We start from the raw sequence: 27,565 nt of genomic DNA, 5'->3' as shown, positions 1-27,565 counted from the left end.
ATAATTTCCTGAATGCATATTTTGTTTTTAAAACTCAAAATTAACCATGTCAAAAATCAAACATTAAATATAACACATTATTGAAATTTGTTTCGGAATTCAACCCTAAACTTATGAAGCCTTCTGTAAGTTAAATAACTGAAACTGAAAAATGCATTGTGCTAGGATAAAATGCCTTTTGCTGTCATGCTTTATTATGTTCACTTCAAAGTAATGACAATTACGAGTGGCATGACAGCTATTCGTGTTATGAGCAAATAACGCGCATACATTGTCTGAGTGAATACATGCTTTACAAGCACATACACAAAAATCTAACTACAAGATTTGTTTCTCTAATGCAGTTCATAGAAATCTAGCCAAAGGCTCTGAGGCAATTATTGAAATAAATCTAGTACAATATTACAAGTTTAATGTGCTTTTGCTGTTTTGTGTGTTACCTGAACACGAGGGAGTTAGTCCGGCCAAAGCCCAGCACTAGAGACTCTGTGATCTCAATGCTCTCAAGGCGCATGAGGGGAACCAACTGCTTGAGAAGCCAGGCTACTGAGGGAGTTCCAATCACCTGCTTACACATATACAAACACACCCACAGACATTGTCCATAGCTAATCTTTTGATCTTATACATTCTACATGTATATATTGAGACTTGTCATAACTATAATGAATGGTCTTTAATTCCTTGGATGTTTTCAATTCCTACTCAGCAAGGATTGCTGGGTATTTAAAAAAATACCAAATCTTAGTTGGAGACCTTTGCTATCAGTGCACACTGGTATGCATTCTCCTTTAGAGTCAAAAGCATCAGATGGTTATACCACGTGGGGCATGTACCTTGTTATCATATGTGACGCTGCCATCAGGAGTGGTAGCCATAATCTCAGGGGTGGAGGCCCTCAGGTGACCCGGGCTCATGATACTCGGCTTGGCAACACCCAGGCACAGAATTAGGTAGTTCCTCCACAGGGTCACATAGCTATCAGTGGGCCCTGCTGTGCTTGTCTTTTTGGCATATACTGGACTACTGCAGGAGGACAACAGAAATGACAAATGGTCAGTTTGATTAAATTCAATTTTCTCCTAAAATTATCACAACCCTTTGGTCTCTTATAAAACAGCTTTTTGGATTTGGTGAATCAACAGGTTCAGATTTAAACAGCTTTTACTATTTCCCTGTTTATTTCTGTGCAAAAAAGTGGACTTAACTATACAGTTTTTGTTTTACCAAATCAAAATAAAAAATATTTTTAAATTTTCACTGTATTGACTGTTTTCTAACTCACTTGGGGTCTACTAGAGGCATAAGCAACTGCAGACGTGTGAAGGCATAGGGCCATGCATAGCTCAGAGCCATGGGACAGTGTTTTGGCAGGTGTTCCTGTCGGAGAAAACTGTAAAGACACAGAACCCAGGGGTCCTTCACTGACTGGGCAAAAATCCACACATGAGATGGGCTCTTAACGTCATAGTTGCTGTTGACCAAACGTGCATTCCACTCCACCAGCCACTGTAGGTCCACATGGTGACTCAGCGGCAAAGTAGCCTGAAAGTACACAAAGTCATAGAGTTCTATAACATTCTACAACATTCTACAAAGCAGACATCCTTTGACATTGCTACAAGGACATTAGAGCACTTACTGAATCAGACACAGCCACGTGGACAAAGCTGTCAAGAACTATGGGGCTGAGCTGGTCCATCACCTCGATCATTGGCTTATCGTCATCCTGAAAGATTAGAAAAATCCAGCACTCATGTTACTGCAGAACTAGGGCCAGTTAATGTTAATCATAAATATGATCTTGTTTGGAATATATGCTACATTGGTTACAATGATCAGTTCAGTGCTTCAATGACAACCTCAATTATTTGGGCCCATCACTCAATAATGTTTTTTGCCCCCCATGACATTACTAGCTTTGCTTCACAAGAATTCAAAACAAACTGAAAAAAGTTACCTCTGCCTGGCCAATGGCTGTGAAAAGCAAGCGGATCTCTCTGAGCACAGTTACTGCAAGTTTGCGTGTGCTTGTCTGGCAAGAACAGAGCAGAAGCAGGGCCAAACCCTCGACGGCGTGCAGCACCGTGGAGTGAGGGCTGCGTTCCACTGGCAGCCTGGAGCTCCCACCTGCCTGAAAGTACATATGTACTTATCAACTACAAATGAACACATGCTGAGCACACACACACACTTTTCTTTTCTAAATATTTACACTACCAGTCAAAAGTTTGGACATATCTTCTAATTCCATGGTCTTTCCTGATGTTTATTTCTTTCTACGTTGTAAAACAATGCTGAAGGTGGCCAAAATACACAATAATGTCCTTTGAACAGTTGATATTGAGATATCTCTGATACTGATGCTCTGTAAAGCTGTCATAACGGCTCTAATCTGAGGTGCTGTTAATTGGTGATTTCTGAGGCTGGTAACTCTAAATGAACTTCTCCTCTGCAGCAGAGGTAAATTTTGGTCTTGCTTTCCTGGGATGGTCTTCATGTGAGCCAGTTTCATCATGGTGCTTGATGGGTTTTGCAAATGCACTTGACAATACTGTTCTTGCAAGAACTATTCCAGAACACCTGACCTTCGTGTCTTAAAATAACAACCGACTGTTTTTTGTTGTCATTACATATGGATTCCTTAAGTCCATGTGTGTTATGTCATAGTTTTGAAATCTCCAGTATTGTTCTAGAATGTAGAAAATAAATCCCTAAACAAAAAACATGGTGTGTCCAAACTTTTGACTGGTAGTGTACATCTAGATGCAGTAAACAACACAGTACCACCCAATTTTTAGGTGAGAAAAACATTGGAACATTCTTAAAGTAAATTAAATTAAATAACAATATTTAGTTATAAATATTATACATATCCTTGCTTGCAATTTCTACAACAAGCTGCATTCTTCTTTTGTGATACTTTTCCACGCTTGTATCAAAGCTTCTGTCAGTGGTTTGTTTTGGAGGTTTCTTACTTTTCTCTCTTTTCAGGAAGTGAAATGCTGTTCAGTTGAATTAGGTCTAGTGATTGATTGACTTCCACTTTTTTCCCCTCCAGAGTCCTGTGTTGTGTTGGCAGTGTGTTTTGGGTCATTGCCTCACTGCATTATGAAATTCCTCCCAGTTAGATTGGACGGAATGTTTCTGTAGACTTCTGAATTCATTCTAGTGCAAGCATCATGAGTTACATCATTAATACAGATTAGTGAGCCTGATCCAGACACAGCCATACAAGCCTAAGCCATGACACTACCTTTGTTGTGTTTGATTGATGAGCTTGTATGTTTGCTTGTATATCTTGTGGTACAGCCTCTAAATTTGAACTCTTCTTCTTATTTGGATGGTGGACTGTGATACCTTCGCCCCTGCCCTCTGGAGTTTGTTAGTGATGTCAATGAATTTGTTTTTTTCTTCTTCTCAGTCCCTATTCTTCTGTAATCTAACTGTCTGGTTGTTGTTAAATCAATGGCTTATTCCTTTTTTTTTTTTTTCAGAACATTCCAAATTGTTTTCCCTCTTTTCTCAGCTTCAATATGGCTTGCGTTTCTCCCAAGGAAAGCTCTCTGGTCTTAATGCTGGTTTATCCTTTTTACAACAAATGCAGTCTTCACAGGTAAAACCAAGAGTAGCTATGTCTGTTTTATAATCAGTCTGACAGCGCACACCTGGCTAAAAGAAACACCTAGAAAATGTGTGAGTTGAGTGCAGGTGCTATGATCAGGTATAACATTATGCCCACTGAGAGATGAAGTGAATAACACTGATTTTCTTTCATGGCACCTGTTAGTGGGTGGGATACATTAGGCAGCATTTTGTCCTCAGAGTTGATGTGTTAGAAGCAGGAAAAATGGGCAAGTGTAAGGATTTGAGCGAGTTTAACAAAGAACCAAATTGTGATGGCTAGACCACTGGATCAGAGCATCTCCAAAACTGCAGCTCTTGTGGGGTGTTCCCGCTCTGCAGTGACCGGAGACATAGTCATGGGCGGCCAAGGCTCACTGATGCACGTGCGGACTGAAGGCTGGCCCGTGTGATTCGATCCAACAGACGAGCTACTGTTGCTTACATTGTTGAAGAAGTTAATGCTGGTTCTGATAGAAAGGTGTCACAATACACAGTGCAGCACAGGTCAGGGCTGTTTTGGCAGCGAAAGTGGGACCAACACAATATTAGGCAGGTGGTCATAATGTTATGCCTGAATGGTGTATATTCATAGAAACATGTAAACTATTTCTGCAAAATAAATCAACTGGAATAATAGAGGTTCAATAAAAATCACTGATACCTTGCTGTGTTCTATGCTCTGAGTAAAGACTTTTATGTATTGGCAGAAGTGTCTGTTGTAATATTAAGATTGTTTACAAACTTTTATTAACAATAAAAAAACTCAGCAGTGGCATCATAGATTAAGAAGACCTTGTAGTTGTAATGTACTGGCAGTGTGAATATTTTCTTTTCCGTGTTGACTTAGCACTGCTTGATCTAACATGTTATCACTCATCATTGCAGTATTACCTCTGCTGAGCGCTTGCCTGGAGCCTGGAGTGCCAGTCTCCACTGGGTGAGTAGCTGCAGCAGTAATTTTACTGAAGTGTCCTGTAGCCCCTGCTGTGTGTCCTGCACCTCCCGCAGCAGAAAGTTTGTGTAACCAAACAGAACATCCTCTCGCCAATCAGAGAAGTCCAACAACAGACTCTGGAGAGAGTTCTGGGCAATTAGACGGAGCTCAATATCCATGTGGACTGTCAGCCTAAATAACATCACACACACACACACACACACACACACACACAAGAGCTATTTGAAAATTTTCACCATTCCAGCATTGTATATAAGGCAGAAAAAGGAATAATAATAATAATAATAATAATAATAATAATAATAATAATAATAATAATAATAATAATAATTACAAGTAGAGATGAACAGAAATTATAATAAAACATCAGTAAAGTTAATAATGACCAGACTGTCACTTCAGTAAATTCAGTAATAAAACAGTTCTGCAGGCTGAGCACCCACATACATGTCTCTTTTTCTATGCTTCCCCTATGTCTGCCCTTTTTTGTTTTCTCATATTACTGTTAGTTTTATCAAGGATAAAGATCTTTGCTATGTTGTTTACTGGTGTCAATTTTTTCTCTGCATTCCATATAATGTAGTGTCTTTTATATGTCATTGGTGAATGCCCTTTGTTGAATCTTTTGCAGGATTTTGCAGCAGATTTGTGTCTGAGTATGCTCTGGGAGCAGAAGAAGCTTTCTCACCTTGCTAGCAGGTCAATAAGTTCGGGTTTTGACATGCCGTCTGGAAGGATGCGGGGAATGGCTGCCACGCATGTCCTGAACAGGTCAATCTTTGGCTTCCTCTCACCACTAAGAAAAACAAAGTCAGAGAGAGAGAGAGAGAGAGAGAGAGCAATCTACAGATGACTGATTAGAGCACTGTAAACTTGTGATATAACCACAAAGGACAAACAGGCTGTTTGTAGAATATACTTAGATTTGGTTTAACCTTAGGCTTAAATGTAAATGTCATCCTTTGAGTTTATGACACCCGCAATGACAGCTGGTACTACAAGTGAAACTTACGTGATCATGTCCTCTGGTTCCTTGTTGAGCATCAGCACATTGGTAAGCATCATACAGCGGCCCACCTCCTTATCCAAATGCCTCAGGATGTTATCAATGGCCTTCCTCACCTGTGAGTAGTACAGTGCCATACCTAAAAAGGGTAAAACACCAACAACGTTATCTTTATAATAGAAAAACACACACCAGACCTTATTTAAAAAGGCAATATCAGAAATTATGTGTTTTCCTGACTTTTGAAGATAGTAAAACACAAAAAATGCACAGTCATAGACATGCACACAGACACACACATACACTAGCAAAACCTGATTCAGGCAAATGCAGTTAAATTCTGATGAACAACAGTGAAGAATACATCTAAATGCACAGACATGAAGAGCCCATACAATACATTTCTAGTCTACAAATAAATTGAGCAAATCTATGTCGGCCTCTCAACTTTTTCCACTTGAACCTGGGCAAACCCTGACCTCACTTTGTGCCTGCTGGAACATGTTTATGCCTCTTAGTTCCAGTGACGGTAAAGACTAATGCTACATCATACAAAGACATTCGAGACAACTAAGTGCTTCCAAATATGTGCCACAGTTTGGAGAAGAACCGCACGTGTGTGATAGTCAGATGTCCACATACTTTAGTGGCCACAGATGCAAACCCACACACTCTCGTTCCTGTGTATGAACTGAACACTCACCAATGAGCTTAGCCTGCTCTTCTGTTAGAGTCTTGCTCAGGTAGGTCTTCTTCTTCTTCAGGGTGTTTCCTGAGGGCAGTGTAGCACCGGTGTTGGGCATGGGTGGCTCACCGTCTTTCTGTTGCAGGCTGTCCGCTATGACCAAAAATGCTCTCAGAGCAATGTTCATTCTCTGTATAACACAAGCACACACAGTGACACTCTCAACAGGTATTTCCTTATTTTGAGGGCTAGACAGACTATAAAGTTTTGAACTGTAAGAACTGTTATCAATACTGTCACTTCCTGCCCTAAAATCTAAATCTAATAATTTCTAATACCCAAATGATATCAAAATATTATAATAATTCATTTAAACATTTGCGTTCATCATTACAGCTTTAACAGCTAATATTTATGCTAAGACTCAAGCAAACTGAGACTACAGAAGACACATTACCTCAGGATTAAGACTAAACGCCTTAGCTGATTTGCCAACACTGAGTAGGTCACAGATAATTTCCTTCATAGCAAAATCCAGTCTTTCCTGTTGCACAAAGAGACACAGGTGTTAGATTTAGCTCAAATGCATCATCATATGTCAGGACTGAGATCAGATAATCAGAACTGCTCAAAGAAAATTCACTTGTCTTTTAAGTGTAACGGTTGGAAAGTAGAGATCAGGGAGACCTAAATGAGACATTTCTCAGCTATGTGTCACGTGATATGTGGGTATGCAAGTCACACCTGTGCAATAAACTGGATTATTTTGACAAAGATGTTGAGAGGCATGTCTCGAGGGACGACGCTTCTAGATCCTTTAGGGAACAGTGTGGAAATGATGGAGGTCAGACGGCTGAGGAAAGATTTGGAGAAAATCAACTGACCGTTACCATTTTATTATCACCATGATTGTTATAATTGTGATCATATCAGGACAAAAATAGGATTACCTCTGTGTGGCTGTGTTGCTCTCACATTTGATCCTGATCATGTAGACCCACAGTAGCCGATACAATGACTCCAGTGCCACACGAGCCATTTTTTGATCCTTGTTCTGAAAAAAAATTAAAATAAAAAAATAAACAGATTACATTAAGACAGCGCAGTCATTTTATTGTATTTTTAGTAGAATTATTAACTTTATTATTATTAATATTTATTTTTTTTATTTTGTTCTTATTTACAAATCCATCCACGCATTTATTATAACTGATGATGTCGGTTTACATTAAAGCTCCAGTCTGACATTGTGTTATTAGGTAACAGACAGCCCCTTTAAAGAAAAGATCTGACATTAAAGACAGAAAGAGAAACAGAATACATGGGATAGTATCAGATTCAATAGGAGCTTCAGCACCCCCAGGCTGTTTTGAGATGTGTCCACCTGTAGAACTGCCACTGACTGGATAAGTCTACAGAGTGTTGTTTGTGAGCAATACCAGGGTATCAGCAGTTTTTGAAACATTCAGCACTCACTGGTGTACCCAAATCGCAGACGAATGCACTATTCTTTGCTATTGTGAAAACGTGTTCAGACTGAAATTCTGAACAACAAGAAATGCAGTTCAAGTACCCAGATGATGTACTTATTCAACTGAAGAATAGACTCCTGGACTCTCCTACTCACAATCTGTGAAAAACATTCATATAGAGATCTGGACTCTGCTATGACAATAATGTTGCTGCTACATACAGTACCAAACTCCACAACAATATTCTCACTTTAAGCTTAATTTATAAATATATGCATCCATCTATTTCACCTTCTTCTACTTTCGGCTTTTAAGCAGGGCCTATTTTATTTACAGATATTTTACACAGATGTTTACAGATATTTTACTAAAACCTTTTTGCACTAACAGACTTGTTCCATTTAGCATCACTACAACAATTGTATTCTGTATTTTATTTATGTTATTTTAACTAGACTTCCTGCACTCAAAAGCTGCAGCTTTGCTTAAGTGGCGGAAGAATGGCGGGGCTACCAGAAGCTGATGCTGGAGGAGTAAGAATTTTCAAGATGATTGAGAACAGTCCGGTGAACCTGACATCTTACAAATGTCTTTTAAATTAAACTACAGAGTGTGATCTATTTTTCAAGATTAAAAAAATAAAGTCACTGCATTCTGCCAAAGCTAGTGATGTAGCATTACAACCGTCATTTAGCATCGATTGTGAAAAACCTACCATCAGGATTGTGCAAAAAAAAAAGTTTTCCATTTGAATTGATACTAGCCTTTATTGCATTGTGTATGGTGCATCATTTGGGGCACAGCTTAAGATAACCATTTTGATGTTTGATGTGAACACTCACTAGAGCTTGACCTGTATCCACATTATTATATGAATTACGCTGCAGCCACATGATTCGTCCGGCCAGTTTCTAATCCTCATTCTCATAACTGTATACATTTTGAATAACATGTTTAGGATAAATAGCTGAATGCTAAAGGTTAATGGATGAAGAGGACGGACCATGTGTTCATCCACTAAGCGGTCTCTTGAATTTTAACACCTAATATTCAGAGCCTTGATGTAATTTGTTATAGTAAAGAGATTGACAGGCTTTGGTTTTTATGCTTGTATGTTTTTAAATCACACCTTGAGATTGGACAGGCAGTTGTTGAGGAAGACATGCCATCGGTTGAGAAACACCTGCTTCTGACTGACACACAGCAAACATGTTACCAACGGATACAAGGCCTGCAAAAAAAACACAAATCCAGAGATGTTAGTGAGGTGTCGTATTCCCACAGTTACTGGAGATTATTCAGTATGCATGTGACATTTCAAGATAATTGAAAAGAACTAGGTGCTAAAATCAAGTGTTGGGTAAAAAAAATGCTGATAACACATGTTGAATAATTATAATGAGCTGTGTTTTTTTTACTTTAGTTTAAGAAAATATTTTAAAATGGCCGTCGTGAACATCCATTTACAGAAGGGTTATTCGAAAAAAGAAAAAAATATATATATATAGTGAAGGTCCGATAAGTTTAGGTCTAGATATGCATGACTGAATGGTGACAACAGTCACCTTTAATACTAATCTCTAAGGGTTAGTCAGTGTCTGTTAATAATAATGATTAGCTTAAAACGATTATGTTCACTTTTGTCGTGGTGTTTCACTTGTATACCTGGAGAGATGCATACTTCTCTGTCCATTATTCTTTATACATTCTTTAGCATAAATGTAAAGGACTTGTTTCAATACAAGTCACAACACGTGATTTGCCTCAGAAGTTGCTGTGGTTTATGTTTAGAAAATTAAAGTCACTAATTTACAGACAGTTTTTTTTTTTCTTCATATGGTTTCAGTATTTTTTGAGTTTTAAATGATCTGAAATACTTCAGAGTTGCCAACTGAAGATACTGCCAGCTTATTGTTCTCAATAACAATCCTATGAAAATACAGTGACTTAGCAAAAAACATTTCAAAGAGTCCATCAATCACACTTTATGAGCAGATGGCACACTGTCTGAGACATTATAAATAACTATTCTCTCATCACAGCTCAAGTCGTGTCTGATAAGAGAGCTCTAATTAAATATTTACGGTGATAGGAATGACTTAGGGAACATCAGGCTAACAATTAATGACAAGGAAATCAGTCATACAGACATATCCTTCACACTCAAACCCATAGCGAAGGCTCTAGTGTGAATGCTCATGTGGAATGCTTGACCTCTTTATGTGTAGTGGTTAGCTAACTCTGGAATATGCTGTGCAAGACAGCAGCCGCAAACACGCCAGCTATGAGACGGGTTACATGATACAAACAGACGAAGACCGAATCACTCACCAGAGAATGCTTCTTCCTGGAAGAGAGGTCCAGGGTGGTGTCATACAGACTCTCCACGAAGTTCCGCAGACATGGCACATTTACCTCATTCTTCACGCTCTGAACAGGGATGCAATACAAAGACATTCTCGATTTACAGCCCACAGAAATTATGGTTCGACATTATCATATTTCCATTCAGGGTGTCTTGGCGTCAGAAGCAGGGGTGGAATGGTATAAAAAATTCACAGTATGATAACCCAATATCAGCTATCAGAGCGTGTGATGAGACAACATTTTTATTCATAAAGCAAACATCTTCACGTGTTTATTCAGTGTAAGAGAACTGAAGAAATAGAAAATAAAAAAATATAAACAAATATAAAAACCTACAATAGACCTAATGCTTATAAAATTTCATGTTTAGTCAATGAAAGTACACAATTATCACGGTTTTAAGCCAGAATCTACATTTAAACTTGAATGGGCTATATGAAAAAATGTTTACAAATGTAAAAACATTTTTTTGGGGAATAAACAAATATTTAAATGGCAAGTTACTATGAAAAGATTTATTGGCTGGAAAGAAGGTCATGTATTTTATTTTGTATGGTTTGTATATTATTTACCTGTTTTCTATTCTATTTTAAAATAATAATAATAATAATAATAATAATCTCTGAATAATGAAAATGCTGTGTTTAGTAAGTTTGAATACATTTTTTCAGGAAAAATTAAAATAAAAGTTTTTATGGAAATTAGCCAAAAGTAGAGTGATAGGATTCTGTAAAATTCGACTGATTGTTACTGTAAATATTAAAAAGTGCATTTGCATTATTTATTATAGTTTTCTTGAACTGTTTTCTTTTCAAACAAATTGATTCCAGTAAATCTCAGTAAAAGCTAAAGAATTTTTTTTTTCTTACAATACCATAAACAGAAAATAAACAGATCTCAGACAGGCCTGTGTGAGAAATTTGAAACTTACAGCTGCCACTGGGACCAATATCTCCACAAAGAGACCAGCCAGACAGTGCTTAATGTCTTTATCCTTCACCTCTAAGAAGTACTGGGCACATTCCTGCAAAAGTAATTACACACTGAAAATTAATCACGCACACACCCAAAATTTCAACTACTGGCCAATGAAGTCTTAAAGCTAAAATTTGTAGGATTATGATTGCACTGATAATGCTGCAAATGATCATCAGACTACACTAAAGAAGTTCTTCTAAAAAGATTACTGCACCTGCATGAACTGGAATGAAGCTTCAAAGTCTTCCACTGGGTACATCTTAATGCGGAAGAACTTGATCCCCATGATGAGACTTATGATGCTCTTGACTACATAAGGGCTTTGTTCCTTCTGTCTGAGCTCCTTCAGCTCTGATATAAACTTCTTCCTTACTGCAGGAAACCTAAGGGACCGAAAGAAAGGAGAGTTGGAAATTAGGAAAAGAGAGAGAGAAAGATCAGACAAAAGAGTATGCAAATATGATCATTACCAGTGCATAAATAAACATTTACATTCATGGTAATTTGCATTTTAAAAGAGTTTTCTTTTTGATATATTGGGTCTGTCTTTATTGTTTATGAACTCTCTGTATGGTCTCAAATTGAAGACCAGAGGAATTTTTGTGTACGTGTGTGTGTTTGTGTTTGCCTGAGTAAGTGTGGATGTGTGTGAAGCTTGATTGCCATGACACAGGGAGAGATCTTGAGCTCTATATTTAGAAAGGCATCTGGAACGGGAGAAATGGGAGGAGAACTCCACTCACTCTCTGACTTTCTCTCTCTTCAGTTCTAATGCTTCATTTCTGATAGCCAATCCTTTTCCCTCACACATTCAGTGAATTGAAGGGCTCAAATTGACCATATGCACCGTACATTGATTCAAAGATAGCATGAACAAATAACATAGTTTTGTGAATTTGGATCGGCATAGCTACATTCTTTTTACACAGCGTCTGAAAACACTTAGTAGTTCATTAAATATGAACCGGCGTCATTAACATCAGAACCCAGTGACTCTGCTAAAAGAGGACTGGGTTCCATTTCTGTGTGTCATTGATGTAGCATACTCAGAAGATATGCTGACACATCCTCCATCAAGGGTAATGGGCATCATTAAAGCTCCATCTTATATCATCCTCAGAGTAAAAAGTTACAGCCATCAGAGTCTGCTTTAAACCAGGTCAGGATTAAGAGGAACACAGTTGGCAGCAGAAAGTTGCATGGTTGGTAAAATATTTCAACACCCCATACTTTTTTTAAAGACATATCACTATTATAAACTTTTATAGAAAGCTGGTGGCAAATGGTCAGATAAATAATTGCATATAATTAATAACAAATATAATAATAATGAAAGAAAATTAATATAATCCGCTTACATTTATATTTAATAAACATTTATTTACAGTACAGACATTTATTGTACATTGCATAAATTCAATTTCTTTCTGCAGTGCAGATTTCATTAAAAGAATGGGAATGAAAGGTAACACATAAGCAATAACCTAGTATATAAAGTCTATTACTAAACACAGTAATATTAATAAAGAAATTATTAAATACTAAGTATGCTGAACAAAAATCCTGATTTACCGCATACACAGATTAGAACTATACCTTTTGGGTAATTTAGAAATAGTGACAGTGTTATATCTCACATATCACTAAATAGATGCAAGTTATGTTGCAAAATGACATTACATTACAATTACATTACATGACATTACACTAGTGATTGTTATTGCTGCTTGATAGTGAACCTCGTGTCGCCGGAAGGATTCACATTTATGGGTGTCCCATTTATTTGTGGAGTCCAACAGCTGATTGCGGTCACGAATAAAGCACTTAATCACAATTAGGCAATTAATTTAATCCAGAAGCACAAGATTAAATGACTGAAACAGCACCCCTTAGCATAATGTACCAAATTTGGAATACTGAAATTAGCATCAAGGCAAGGACAACAACAACAAACAAACAAAATGCTAAAGTTTAAAACGTACCTGGATTGAGCCACCACCCCAACCACTTCAGCATAAAGATCAGCCACAAGGTGCATGTTGGATGTGTTTGGCCCTGTATATCTGTGGCACAGAACATCAATCAAACATCAATATAATTTTTTGCTTTTATGAATTACAGTGCATACGGCTCTCAACCTATCACCAAGAGATTTTTATAAGTTTCTTCTTTACCCTTCTTTATATTTAAAGTGCTTGAAGGCCAGGTTAACGACTTCTTGAATGAGTCCATCCAGAAGAGGGTGAAGAGGGATCTAGAGCCACAGGGACAGAGACATAACTGGTTAAGAAACCCCTCTGCATTAACACCATCTCAGCTTGTTAAGAATGTTAAATTCTAACCAAATGATCAGCAACACATTCCAAAATATTCTAAGATTAAAATATATGCATCTTACCTGTTTTAAAACTTCAATGAGAACCAGAGAAAATATGAAGTCTATTGCTAAATCTCTCCTTTCCAGCAGATAATCCTTCTGTTGTTCATCACTGAGGCCAAAAGAAACAGACAGTTCAGAACAATATTGTAATAGTGGACAGTAAATTAAGCTAGTTTTAGCAATGCTGACTAAGTAAAGTGAAAAGTGAATGCAACGACAACATCCTTTCAATGTGGAATATATCTATATATGGAAACAGTCCGCTTCAATGATATCAATCATTTATGTGGAAAAAACTGTATAGTTATAGATGTGTTGGTTTGTGAAATTACTATTAAATAGCTAGGCCTAAATATTAGAATTAGGAGATATTTCATATATTCTCGAAACTTGGGACTGGTAGATGATTGGTTAGATATTCTAACTAACTAACTAACTTCCTGGCAAAATAATGAATAATGGAGGGCTTACTTTTTGGACTTGGTGTTGGCTCGAGGTCGGTACTCATGAGACTCGTCCTCTAGGCCATTCTGTCGCTTGTACCAGTCAAAGAGTGTACGCAGGATCGAGGGCAAGCAGTATTCAGCCAGAGAACTCATAGTGCTAATAACCTGGGAGAGACAGGTTTTATTAATAATTTGTTACTTTTCTTAAGTATAATATGCTTAGATTTTAATTTAAAAAAAGAAAACAGGTTAAGGTCAACAAAGCTACATGGAACTGAACATTTTTCACTCGTCATTTTAAATCTTGCTTAAAACCTTTTGTAAACACACACTGACTGACAGACAGTCACACACATTCACTGAAATGGGTGTATTTGTGACTGAACAAATCACAAAAAAGACTGAAAAGGAGTGTGTGATTGGTGCAGCTCTGTGGAGGCTGAGAATTTCGCGTTGGAATTCAGGCCAAAGTGGTAAAGTCATGCTCCAGAATGACGGGTGTGGGTGGGCTAAACCAAACACAGGAAGGGAGGAGTGTCTGCATGCGGATGCTCAGCATTCCCAAACACAGACACAGACCCACACACACACACACACACACACACAGCGTTTAGAGGCTGTATTTGCAGGGGTGAACTAGGGCTACATCAGAGCAAATGGAGTTCCCCAGCTATAATTAATTTAAGGTTAAGGCACAGAGACTAGAGCATTAATTAAACCAAATCCCTTCATACACAATAAGTCCAAATGTACATCTGACACCTGACCATCTCTACACCCTTGCCACAAAGTTGGAATAACATAATTGTATTAAACATTTTTAGTATACATCAGTATATATATATATATATATAATATTTTATACACAGAACTCAACCCCACTGCTCACTCTTGGGATAAACTGGAATGCTGACTGGCATAATGCTCTTGTGGCAGATGACCTTCCCAGAAGAGTGGAGATTATTCTTCTGGGGACTAATTGTGAAATGGGATGTTCATCATGGGTAATGGTAATGGTCAAATGTACACAAACTTTTTGTCATGTAGTGTGAGTGTAGATCCTGTATGTCACAGATTTAAATATGCTTGATTATAGTATTTTGGTTCCAAGTTAATCTGAAGACATATTGTATCTTCTATTGTTAAAAGAAAAGTAAAATTTGATCTTGGAAAAAAATCACCTTTTGTTTCCTTCCTACTCTGTGAAAATCAGGAAACCTTTACTGATTAATAATCCAAATAATCTGCTTTGATTTACCTGATCAAACTGGTGATCTTCTCCCCTCTGTAGAGATTTGGTCAACAGCTTTTCCTGCAAAAAAAAGCAAGAAAAACAAGAAACTGTTTAAAAAACCACAAAACTTTTCTTTACTCCATCACCTGTTTCCTCCATTAAAAGTGTGACAATTTAGCATACACTGTCTGTATTACAAATCATAACAATTATAATCATAATTGCTATAATAATTTAGTATATGACTATATAAAATAACATTAAGAGGACTTTATGGCATAATTATGACATTATGAAGTCTTTAAGCGTCAAGCAGTGTCTCCGTTTATAACCCAGTTTTGCAAAAATTTGACTTTATAAAGGGCCCATTTGACAGCATGTAGAATAAAGAAATAATACAAGAGGCAGAATCACTGTTAATATTAGATCTGTCAAATCTGTAAAATGAATATTTACGTAACACTGCATAAGCATGTCAAGGTGGCAACTAAGTAGGGCATTTTTATTTCTTTATTTTATTGTTACAATTATTATTACAGATTATTCTGGACAACATGTGAATGAAATGTCCATTCAGCAATGAGAAAAACTTGAACTTGAAATAAGTTTTTGAGCAGGACAGGACAAGACCTCTAGCATCTATACTATTCTTGTTGTTTACAGAAAGGGAAAGAGAACAAAACTCTGTTAGCAGTCAGTACAGAGATGATGAAGAGAGTATTAACAGCTAGACAATATTAACAGCTAGTATATGTTAGAAGATAAACAATGTAAAATGTTCGGTCCTACACTGGGGCAACTAATCAGCAGCTCAGTGTATAAAGACAGAGCTTTATGTGGTGTATATTACAGGTCATACCTATCCTGTCACTGGTGACATGCTTGCAGGTTATAAGCGGTTCTTAAATATGCGTGTTAAACCAATAACATTTTTTTCTCCGTCACATAAGCGTGTATATGTGCCAAGTATTCATAAGTAACTTGATGCTAAGTTCACACCTCTTCCTCAGCGTATGAGTGCACGCGTGTCTGTGCTATAAAGGGTTTGGAGCGTGTCAGTTAGTTCCCAATCATCTGACATGCACTACCTGTTTTTCCAGACTACACATGTAAAAAATCTAAAGAAAGAAAACAATTAAAGAGCTTTATAAACAAAGAGCCTCTTACTACCTTTACAGAGGTTCATTCATTAAAACCTGTCTCAACAAAAAGAGAACATGACTGATATGTTGACAAAGACTAACAATTATCAGCTAGATGTCTAGGAGTTCCAGTTGTCTGAATATTGTCTCAGCGATATTCAATTTCTCATTCGCTCCATTTGATTCAATCATTTATCATTTAATGATTAAATTAATATACTCAGTTTAATAAATAAGTGAAAATTTACATTGTGTATAGATAATTATACCACAGCGCTGTTCAATTCCTAAATCTGATTGATCAGAAATTCCTAAGTGAATCATTTTAATATGTTTTTGCCTGCATGGCAAATCACAGGTTTTGTTATTAATGCATGTGTTCTAATATGGTCTAATAAGCATTTCATGCCTTTCTGAGGGATGTTCCACACTGAAAAAACAGTATGTTTCCAAATCATTGAATTCAGGTGTTGTTTTTCAGGGTTGGGCTTGGCCTCTTAGTTCCAGTGAAAGAACCTCGTAAGACATGGATGAGTGAGTTTGTTGTGGAGGAACTTGACTGGCCTGCACGGAGTCCTGACCTCAACCAGATAGAACACCTTTAGGATGAATTAGAGCGAAGACTGCGAGCCAGGCCAAAACTGGGACGTCTGCCTTTACCTGCACATGAATGTAATATGGAGTTGTCCCGCCATTTGCAGCTATAACAGCTTCAACTCGGTTTAGAAGTGTGTTTATGGAAATTTTTGAAAATTCCTGTGGAAGCGCATTTGTGAGGTCAGGCTGTGTTGGATGAGAAGGCCTGGCTCACATTCTCCGCTCTAATTCATCCCAAAGGTGTTCTATCAGGTTGAGGACAGGACTCTGTGCAGGCCAGTCAAGTTCCTCCACAACAAACTCACTCATCCATGTCTTTATGGACCTTGCTTTGCTTTGTGCACTGGTGTGCAGTCATGTTGGAACAGGAAGGGGTCATCCCCAAACTGTTCCCACAAAGTTGGGAGCATGAATTTGTCCAAAATGTCTTGTTATGCTGAAGCATTAAGAGTTCCTTTCACTGGAACTAAGGGGCCGAGCCCAACCCCTGAAAAACAACAGCTGAATTTGGGTGTCCCAAAATCTTTGGCAATATAGTGTATATAGTGTATAAGTGGTCAATCAGATATCTACATTTCCAGAATGACATTTTCACAAAATAGATACATTGCTTGTATTAAACATAATTTATACAGGTTTCTTAATTACTGGATTTAATGATGAGTGAATGTCATTAATCCACGTAGTTGAAACGTAAACCAGTTACACTGTGAATCTCACGAGGACGTTGACGATGATGACAACTACATCATAACTACAATATAAATTTAAGCAATTTAAACATGTATGGTAGAATAGTGCAGAGCTAATATGTCTGTTGCAACACACCAGTGGGTTTGATTGTCAGTGGACGGATGTTCAAAACTAATTGTGTTAACTCAATCCCATTGGACTGATGTGTACATTATTTTGAATTAAATAAATTTACCAAGTTTTATTTCAGTGCACATAATCAAAGGCTTAAAAAAACAAAAAACAAATAATAAAAATACGATATAGTGTTATTTATAACAAAGCTCTTTTTTCATTGCCACAATAAGGATTATCGTCTGTAAGAAGATGTTTATTTAACATTTATAGAATGAGTCTTTGTTGCTTTGTAACGGTCAGTATGTTTTTGCTATGAGACATTCTTCAGGACTTGTCACATTATGGTTTCTCTGTAACTTAACAAACTGTATTTTTTTTTTGTTTTAAAAAGATTAATTTGAAAAGAAAATGAAAAAAAAAGATACTGCCGGGGAAAGGGGTATTTTTTCAATTAAAGTAAATTAAAAAATACTGCTGGGAAATTCGGGGGAATAAAACATGCTGTTACTGAAGAATAATCAATTTCGGGTGGCAACAGTAACTGTGTATTATGTTACGCAATTTCACACGGCCTATTAAATTGTTTCACTGCCTTTATATGATCTAATACAATCTAAATAAATATTGTATTCTCTTTATCCGCTATCATCTGACATTACCTGAAAACGACATTTCCTTTATAACAAGTCAAAGCTTTGTTTGGATGGTAGACCATTCAGTACATGTAAATTTACAAGCTTTGCAGATGTAATGCATGGAAATAGACGCAAGTGCAACCTACATAACTTGGGCATTAATGTTTAATACACATATTCATTTAGGTATCAGGTTAACTTGTGCAAGAGATTATGCTTAGTCTCCTGTGAAAATCATTGCAGAACCCAGTACATCCATGGGTGAAAAAGAAATTTGTAAATTTGAACATTATTTACCAGTGGCTCTGCCATGATGATGCGTATCTTGCGCTCTGAAAGCAGGGTGAAGTTGGCGAAGAGGCTCTTGAGCACATACTCGCCCGGTTTGCTCTCGGGGTCCACGGTGAGTGGCATGATGGCAGGCAGCCCTTTTCTCTCACCCGGACTGGTGCTTACTTGTGGAAGAGGGGGCTTACCTAAAGGCGACGCTGCCAACAAAAATACACACAAACATGAGTTAAAATCTAGCATTTTCATTATCTGTTACCGTAAACATCCCTGTCAGTCCGATAGGTTCAATAATATTCTAATTCTCCCTGGACATGTGTGCCATGTAAGGAAGGTACAAAGAGAAGCCACTCAATAAGAGTTTCTAGGACAACCTGAATAACAATAAGCAATGAATTGCACCATCATCATCTGCATTCCTAAAAAAAAGGTCAACACAGACACTGTTCACAATCTCTCTCTCTCTCTCTCTCTCTCTCTCTCTCTCTCTCTCACACACACACACACACACATACACACAGTTAAAACGAGACTTTCTCTCCCACAGACTGTGCTGTGAGGTACATGCTGAGTTTGTCATGTGCACCTGACGTTACCAAGCCTGTTTGTCTGTTATCTCTGATCTAGTTTGACCCTGACTTGTTTCCTGATTTTTGTGCTCAGTCTCTGCCTAGTTTATCCTGTTTGCTGAAGCTAAGCCTGTTTGTTGACCCTGAACTTGTCTCTCATTTTGGATTTGTCTGCTTGTCTCTCATTAAAGAAAGTTAACTACAACTGCAGCCTTCTCAGCCTTCTTCTACAGGACACACATCTCAAAGCATTTAGACAAATTAGAACTCTTTTGGGACATTATAGTCTGGTCAGACAAAACAAAAACAGTTCAGCTTGTCCTTTTTAGAATAAAGGGTTGTGTGTATGATCCTAAGAACACCATACCCAGAGTGAAGTACAGAGGTGGAAGGGTCATGATACATGGGTGCACTGGGGCATTATAATATATCATCAAAGGAAACACGGATGGTAAGCTGTACTAAAACCTTTCACTGGAGAATATCATATCATTTGCCAAGTAACTGAATCTGGGAAGAAGATGGGTGTTTCAACAAGACAGTGGCTTAAAATGAAATAGAAAATAACTAAAGAAGGCCGTGAATCACCAAGTCAATCCCAATGAAAAGTTATGGCGGATTTTGAAATTGCAAGTATACAATGGGACATGGGAAACTATGAATTATTTTCCAAAAGACATGGGCTACAATGCTGCAAACAGCAAATTACATCTTACCTTAAACATCTCAGTTGCAAACAACAGCTTTGCAACTATACCGATCAGGCATAACATTATGAGCAGTGAGAGGTGAAGTGAATAACACTGAGTATCTCCTCATCATGGCACCTGTTAGTTGGTGGGATATATTAGGCAGCAAGTGAACATTTTGTCCTCAGAGTTGATGTGTTAGAAGCAGGAAAAATAGACAAGTGTAAGGATTTGAGGAAGTTTGACAAGGACCAAATTGTGATGACTAGACGACTGGATCAGACCATCTCCAAAACTGCAGCTCTTGTGGGGTGTTCCCAGTCTGCAGTGGTCAGTATCTATCAAAAGTGGTCCAAGGAAGGAACAGTGGTGAACAGGAAAGAGGGTCATGGGTGGCCAAGGATTATTGATGGGGAGCGAAGGCTGGCCCGTGTGATCCGATCCAAAAGACGGGCTACTGGCTACAAAACAAAAATGTCTGAATACTTTACCTTCACGGTATATTGGTATAGTGATTTACTTCCAATCTGTCAAAACACATGAACCCATGACATGACATGGTGAATAACTGGCCTGCAGTATTTTTGAAGAAAATGGTATTTGTTTGCCACAAACATAATGTTTAGTTTTTCATCTTGTTTCTTGTATATTTTAGTTCACACTCCTATGATCTGATCTGTCTATGGATACTGTTCATGTATCTGCCTGTATTATATGAAGGAATCAGACTGCTGAATCCTAATAAAAATGTTTGTTTATGAAATGTTGGTTTATGAAAGACAAATTGGTTTAAGCTGAAGTCACAGAGAGCAGCTGGTGTTTTTCATTTTAGGGATGATCATGTCACTGGAGTTGGCTGGAAGGTTGAGGAAACCCCACTCATGTGGCTGCACAAGCTCGTGATGTATGAGACTTAGCATGTATGTGTTATTTTATAATATAAAGTTATTTTTATTATATATATTGCTACTTTCAATCACTGTGAAAAGTCACTATTAGACACATGGCAACTAATTCTTAAATATACAGTCTCTAAAGCGCAGTATTGCACTAGGGCAAGTTACATTTAATTAACAGACATGAAAACAATGAAAAATAAGTCTTCAGAATAAAATAAAGCCGTATTTTGTAATATTGAATAATTTGAGCTGTTAAATATAGCAGCATGAGCAGCATAAGTACTACTTATATCTAAATGATTTATTTTCTTAATCTTTATGATTCAAAATCAACAGCTGAGGAACTCACTTGCAGTTTCGAAAGTGAATGGGCCTAAATGCTTAATCTGTTGCTCAATGGTAGATCATTATGAGGCCATCAAGTTGAGTAAAAATTACTTAAACATGTTCGTGAGAGACAGGACTGGTCACTGAACCAATTTATGACGCATATATTCTGCTTGCATTGTAAATAAAATGAGAGGCTTTTGTCTGCTGAAAACTGATCGGGTGAATATAGTTCAGATAGCTTATGTGTCAGTCAGTTAGTCATTAGTTACAGATATCCTAAGGCAACAGTGCCACAAGACTGCATTCATTCGTGCTTAATAAGTACAGAGGCTATACTAAAGTTGCTAGGACTGAACTCAAAACTTGTGTTTTGACAGCTCGAGGTTTGTGACTTAACTCTAATTATTCTCAACTAATGGGCTTAAGGGAATGAGAAGGGAGTGTACTGTAGAGTGGATGCTTAGAAGAGGAAGACAGGAGGAGGGTCACACAGCAGGGTGCAACTCGGACGGTATTGCAAAATGTTTTGCCTGATTTATCCTTTTGGCCAATGCAACAAAGTATGTCCAGAATGTATCCTCCCTTAACAGAGGCTACAAAACACAAACTCACGCACTACCAGTCAACAATCTTCTCAGCTCATATGCAACAATTTGGACACATAAACAAACACATAAACATCACACACACACACAATTAATATACTGTCCATCCATTAGCACCTACCCAAACCCTTAATAAAGTTGATAAAGCTGGTCCGGCTCCAGCGGACTGGTGTCACCTCCATACTGTCCCTGTTCCAATAATCCCAAACAGTCTAGCCAACTAGCTCCATATCATCTCCGGCAATATCTTTTCCAGTAACTTCCGTAAAAGTGACCCTAGTAGTCCCATGTTCGCTGTGTGTTCAGTTTGTTTTTATATGGAGGCTCACTCCAGCTTGAGAGGGATAAATCCAGTGGTGCGACAGATAATTAAGATCCTAGGCTGCTGGGTAAAGGTAAGTTGAAGGGAAAACAACCTTCCTGTGTGAATCCTTACAGCCATGTGTGATAGCAGCGAGCCCTCTCTGAGGAGAAGGTCAGGCTGGAATTTCAGCAAAGCCCAAAGAGAGAGGAGGGAGGGCCAACATGTAGCTAAATTTAACCTCAGCACTCATACACAGACACATACATGTACACAAATACATTCACACACTTTTAACACATGCATATAATGTACACACAAATAATCTCTCTTTATTGTCAACAAGCATGTAAACACACATCTTAAATCTCACCAGTGACATCAATATATCAGCCAGGATATATTGATGGATATATAGCAATTATATGTGCAAATCCAGAAATCATTGCAACTAGCAAGCCTGTTTTTTAGTACATCTAAAACCAAAATTTTCTTTCTCCCACACACATACACACACAAACCAGTGAGCCATGTTTGTCAGCACAGATATATCTTCATGAGCTCTGGTTAGTGTGCTTTTTTGCATATTAGCTCATCATCTATATCTTGTGCAGATCACAGAACAACACAGAGAAGACCACCAAAATACACCAAGACCACCAAGCTATATACAAATATACTGATTAAGACACTTTTATTTAATGTGGTTTACTATGTATAGTGGCTGCAGTGCCGCTATATACAGTTGAAACTTATGAGCCTTGCTTAAGGGTGCTACAGTGGTAGGATTTTAACACTCAGTCTTCTGATCACTAGGCCAGAGTCATGCAAACTGAGCTACTGCTGCTCTGATACATGATACTCATACACAATGTGAAAAATAAAACCCTACATAAGTCAAAGTTAAGACAAAACAATGATACAGTGGACGATGATGTTCATTTTTAAACATCCGACAACATCTAAAACATCTTTAAAGCATGATTCAGCAAGTTGTGAGTCTGCAGGATTTAGGCTACGTCTACACGAAACCAGATAAATTTGAACACTGTGTTTTCATATAAAAATGCTCCGCGTCCACATTGTTGTTTTCCAAAAGTTGGTCATATACACTGAAACGCATGAGTAAAACATAAGACGCTTCGACCTGCGTCATTTCCGTCTGGCGTTTATTTACTTCACGGCTCTATGTCCTGCTGTACATTGTCGTCCACCATCTTAGCTGATTTGGTCACATGACTGCATCACGTGACTAAAAATGTGTCATAGTTTTCCAAAGCCTCTGTTTTCACAGTCCAGACTGCGACGCAAAAACGGAGAACATTTACAAAAAGACAGCTTTCGTTGACTAAAAATGGCGTCTCATTGTGGATGGAAGGCTAAAACGGATAGAAAAATATGTGTTTTTAAACAAAAAACGTATTAGTGTGGACATGGCCTTATACAACAGGTCTGTGACATGCACTGCAAATCTTCAGTAATCTTAGATTTGAAAATCTATCCAATCAGTTAATTTCCCCTCATTTTGTTCCACTTTCTTTTTGTTCCTTCACTTTCTCTAATGTTACTAACCCTTGTATGCCGCACACACACACACACACACACACAAACAATGAACAATCACCTGCACAGAAATTGGGTCAAGCGCTGTATTTAACATTCTTACAGTTTACCTGTCAAACTGCAAGTGTAAGAGAGAGTAATGAGTGTAAGTCATCAGTTTGTATAGTTTCAGTATTAGGTACTGTATGCTACTCACTTTCAGTTGTTCACGGTCTGTGCCACTAAACTAAAATTGCTCTGTGGAACCACTGAATGAAGAAAACAGCCTTATATACTGAAATATTTCGGTTTTAACCAGTTACTTCATATAAACATTACTGTGATAATCATTTACAGTTTACTGAGTAATAACAACTTCAGATTGTTTAAGACAAACAGAGACAGAAAGAGAAAGAGAGATAAAAAAGTCCAACTACTTTCTACTTAAACTTCTGAACACATCCTGAGTGCTCCAGTCTAACATCAGCTTGTAAATAGTACAGTCTTTCACTGGTGACATGTGTATAGTGTTTCTGTTTCATGGCTCCAGGGTTCCCAGATCATTTCTGGGATCAAGTTGTTATCTGGGGGTAGTTCTGGATATTCTCCCCCATCTGATGGGAATAAGTGTGAATTGTGGCCTGTGATGGTGGCATCAAAAGTGATGTGACTGGCTACAGATCTACTGACTGACTAACTGACTAACTGAATGACTGAATAAATGACTGATCACCCCAGTGATCCTGACCCCTTCTGCTCTCCAGACCTGCCTAATCCATCCTGATTCCCTACATCTGACTGAAGTTCTCATCACCTGAAAGCTGCTCACTGCTGAGGATGGCCCCATATGGACAGGCTGAAGATACATGAGATTACTGTGGATGGTTCCACATAGAAACCATAAAGATGATATAGAACTGCAGGACTACAATTGCAATAATATCTTTAGGACTGCAATTGTTATGAACAATGGTGCACTCAAGTCTCCATCAGTGAACAGTTGATAATTTCAACAAGACTTTATGTTAAAACTAGAATGAATTCAGAAATAACTCTAATGCTCATATTCATAAGCTGTTCACAAGTTCCTGGTTACACAATTGCACTTTTTGACCAAATAGTACACAGTATCAGATGGGAATTATTTATAATCACACTATCCAGTGTCACATAGATGAGTGTGGCTTCCCCTTTAAGTCTGAATCCTCTCAAGTTTTCTTCCTCGTATCATCTGAGAGAGATTTTCCTCGCCACTGTCGCCGTTGGCTTGCTCATTATGGATCATTTATAAAGTTAAAATTCATATTGAAAAGTTACATACAGTATTTCTGTGACAATGTCCCTTATTAAAAGCGCTACACAAACAGAATTGAATTCAATTGAAGTTTAGCGATTAGACCGTTGAGAAGACATTCATTTCACTGTAGCAGACAAAACAATAAAACATAAAGATTTGCATGTTGCACTAAATCACAACGAAGACACCTTCATGTGTACACTGTGTGGCGAAAACTGTACCTCATACTTAGAATGAACTTCTTCTGCTCCAGTCAGAACCCTCACCATTGCACTGCACTTCCAGCCATCAGTACCTAACATCCTTCATTCTATTCTAGTCTATCATATTAAATTATTTATTCATAAATGATTTATCCTAGCCGTAGTCCCACAATCTGGTATGTTGTGGCCATGGGAGCCATGAGGCAAAGATGCAAACTGTAACATACGCATTCACACTTTTACACACACCTGGTGACAATTCACCACATGCATGTCGGGAGCAAAATGCAGAATCTGGAGGAAAATAACATGGACACGAGGAACATGTGAGAAGTTCAGACAGTAACTTGACCTCAGGATGAAACCAAGGATGCTGGGGCTATGAAACATCAAGAAACTGTGCCATGCTGCCACAAAACCAACACAATGTGTGTGTGTGTGTGTGTGTGAAAGAAAGAGAGAAATGTAATGGATTTTCTGAGTGGTTAACACTGATATCTGGCCACCTGCTCACCTGATCACAGAAACCGCACTTCCATACTGAACAAACAAAAACAATCAGCAACTCCAGCAAATAACCTTCATATAAAGTCAAGCCTGCAGTGATTATATAAGACCACAGTGGAGGTTCAGATCGCACACACAAGACTCCTCATCCTCACTGTAATAATTCAACATGTATGTGTCTATAGGATGAGGAGGACAATCCAGTCATCTTTACTTCACAGTGCCTCAAGGATGGAACAGTGAGCACAAAAGGAGGAAACTTGAAGCCATGCAAGAGAGAGAGAGAGAGAGAGAGAGAGAGAGAGAACACAAACACCTTCTGCTCTAATGCACCTGACTTTTCTCTGATAGCATGATCTGCTAACGCACACATTTACCTTCATATATTCACAGCACAAGCAGTGGAGAAAGGACATAAGGATACATGTGTGTGTGTGAGTGTGAGAGAGAGAGAGAGAGACAGAGACAGAGAGCAAGAGAGAGAAGCCATAGCATCTACTCACGGCTGCTCCAGGATTTCAGAAAGGACTTGATGCTAATCTCAAAGAACCCCGAGTCCTGTTGACTTGTCATGTTTGCTCTGTCTCTGCAGCAATGCAGGGATATAGGGATAAGGAGAGGCAGAGCAGAGATGCAGCAGAGATAGAAAGAGCCGCCTCGCTAACTCATCCTGGGTCAGCAATGAGCAGCAACTCTCGATTCTCTCTCTCTCTCTCTCTCTCTCTCTCTCTCACACACACACAAACACACACACACTGACATTCTCTCATCCCCCTCTATCTTGATCCCTCCCTTCTTTAAGAGGATTGGCTCAGAGGGCCTAGAAGTTGAACATAATTGTCCAGAGGGACACAGAGAGTGGAAGAGATAGAGATTAAAAAAGGGCGAGAGAGAGAGAGAGAGATAGAGAGAGAGAGAGAGAGGTCTAATTAAATCCTAAGCTGTTAGTACTGTTAGTACAGGAGACATGAAGAGAGACATCCTGAGGCATCACAGAAACAATACACTTCCTCTGTTCTTAACACGTCAGACTGTACCTTTAACTCTGTTTGGGCTGTACAATCTCTTTATAAAGCAGAGTGATTGATACGATTAAAAATATAATTAAATACATTCAACACAAATAAATGAACATGACTCATCAGGAAGATGACTGCAAGAGAAATCAGGAACACTGCAATACACTGACCAGGCATAACATTATGACCACCTGTCTAATATTGTGTTGGTCCCCCTTTTTCCCAAAACAGCCTTGACCCATCATGCACTGTGTATTCTGACACCTTTCTATCAGAACCAGCATTAACTTCTACAGCAATCTGAACAACAGTAGCTCGTCTGTATCGGATCACACGGGCCAGCCTTCTCTCCCCACGTGAGTCAATGTTGCCGGTTCACCACTGTTCCTTTCTTGGACCACTTTTGATAGACACTGACCACTGCAGTTTTGGTTCTGCTGCAGTTTTGGAGATGCTCTGATCCAGTTGTCTAGCTATCCCAATTTGGCCCTTGTCAAACTCGCTCAAATCCTTATGCTTACCCATTTTTCCTGCTTCTAACACATCAACTTTGAGGACATAATGTTCACTTGCAGCCTAACATATCCCACCCACTAACAGGTGCCATGATGAGGAGATCATCAGTGTTACTCACTTCACCTCTCACGGCTCATAATGTTACTCCTGATCGGTGTATATATGAGTGAAAGGTAAAAAGAAAGGCTTTTTTAAGTGATCCTGACACAGTAAACATACAGTAAACAGTAACCATACTAGTTCCTTGTTAAGTTTGGTGACTGTAGTAGATTACACAATCACACTTCTGCTCACTGAGAACATGCAGCAGTTTGACTATAAACATGGCATGCTGCAAATTATCTTGAATAAACGACAGCTCAAGGAGGTTTCAGTATTTATAATTAGAAAATAAGGAAATATGGATAAATAAGGTTCTCACAAATTATTTTTTGTCCCAAATGAGAAGCTTTGCCTAATAAACATA

At 38.1% G+C, this 27,565-nt stretch overlaps 1 protein-coding gene across 10 annotated transcripts in view; it reads right to left on the bottom strand.

Moving 5' to 3' along the window:
* Positions 1-27,565, bottom strand: part of fryb (furry homolog b (Drosophila)) — a 61,192-nt gene that overhangs the window by 23,887 nt on the left and 9,740 nt on the right. For 5 of the 10 annotated variants that reach the window (XM_058411900.1, XM_058411892.1, XM_058411894.1 and 2 more), the window contains exons 2-23: positions 18,632-18,822; positions 15,175-15,228; positions 13,942-14,081; positions 13,489-13,579; positions 13,265-13,344; positions 13,073-13,153; positions 11,305-11,473; positions 11,044-11,136; positions 10,077-10,175; positions 8,875-8,976; positions 7,224-7,327; positions 7,018-7,126; positions 6,731-6,817; positions 6,292-6,463; positions 5,595-5,727; positions 5,271-5,378; positions 4,519-4,753; positions 1,961-2,134; positions 1,643-1,729; positions 1,286-1,545; positions 837-1,026; positions 441-568 (exon numbers count right to left, since the gene is read on the bottom strand). In XM_058411900.1, coding sequence (XP_058267883.1) covers positions 441-568; positions 837-1,026; positions 1,286-1,545; positions 1,643-1,729; positions 1,961-2,134; positions 4,519-4,753; positions 5,271-5,378; positions 5,595-5,727; positions 6,292-6,463; positions 6,731-6,817; positions 7,018-7,126; positions 7,224-7,327; positions 8,875-8,976; positions 10,077-10,175; positions 11,044-11,136; positions 11,305-11,473; positions 13,073-13,153; positions 13,265-13,344; positions 13,489-13,579; positions 13,942-14,081; positions 15,175-15,228; positions 18,632-18,748 — 2,813 coding nt within the window. In that variant the 5' untranslated portion in view covers positions 18,749-18,822. Of the gene's footprint in view, positions 1-440; positions 569-836; positions 1,027-1,285; positions 1,546-1,642; positions 1,730-1,960; positions 2,135-4,518; positions 4,754-5,270; positions 5,379-5,594; positions 5,728-6,291; positions 6,464-6,730; positions 6,818-7,017; positions 7,127-7,223; positions 7,328-8,874; positions 8,977-10,076; positions 10,176-11,043; positions 11,137-11,304; positions 11,474-13,072; positions 13,154-13,264; positions 13,345-13,488; positions 13,580-13,941; positions 14,082-15,174; positions 15,229-18,631; positions 18,823-21,835; positions 22,182-26,067; positions 26,225-27,565 lie in introns of those variants that run through there. The other 5 variants (XM_058411893.1, XM_058411897.1, XM_058411898.1 and 2 more) reach the window with 4 other exon arrangements.

This window comes from Hemibagrus wyckioides, linkage group LG16 (genome assembly GCF_019097595.1).
Source record: "Hemibagrus wyckioides isolate EC202008001 linkage group LG16, SWU_Hwy_1.0, whole genome shotgun sequence".
NCBI classification, from domain to species: Eukaryota; Metazoa; Chordata; class Actinopteri; order Siluriformes; family Bagridae; genus Hemibagrus; species Hemibagrus wyckioides.
Note: the sequence above shows the minus strand (reverse complement) of the source record. Positions and strands in the feature narration are given on the sequence as shown.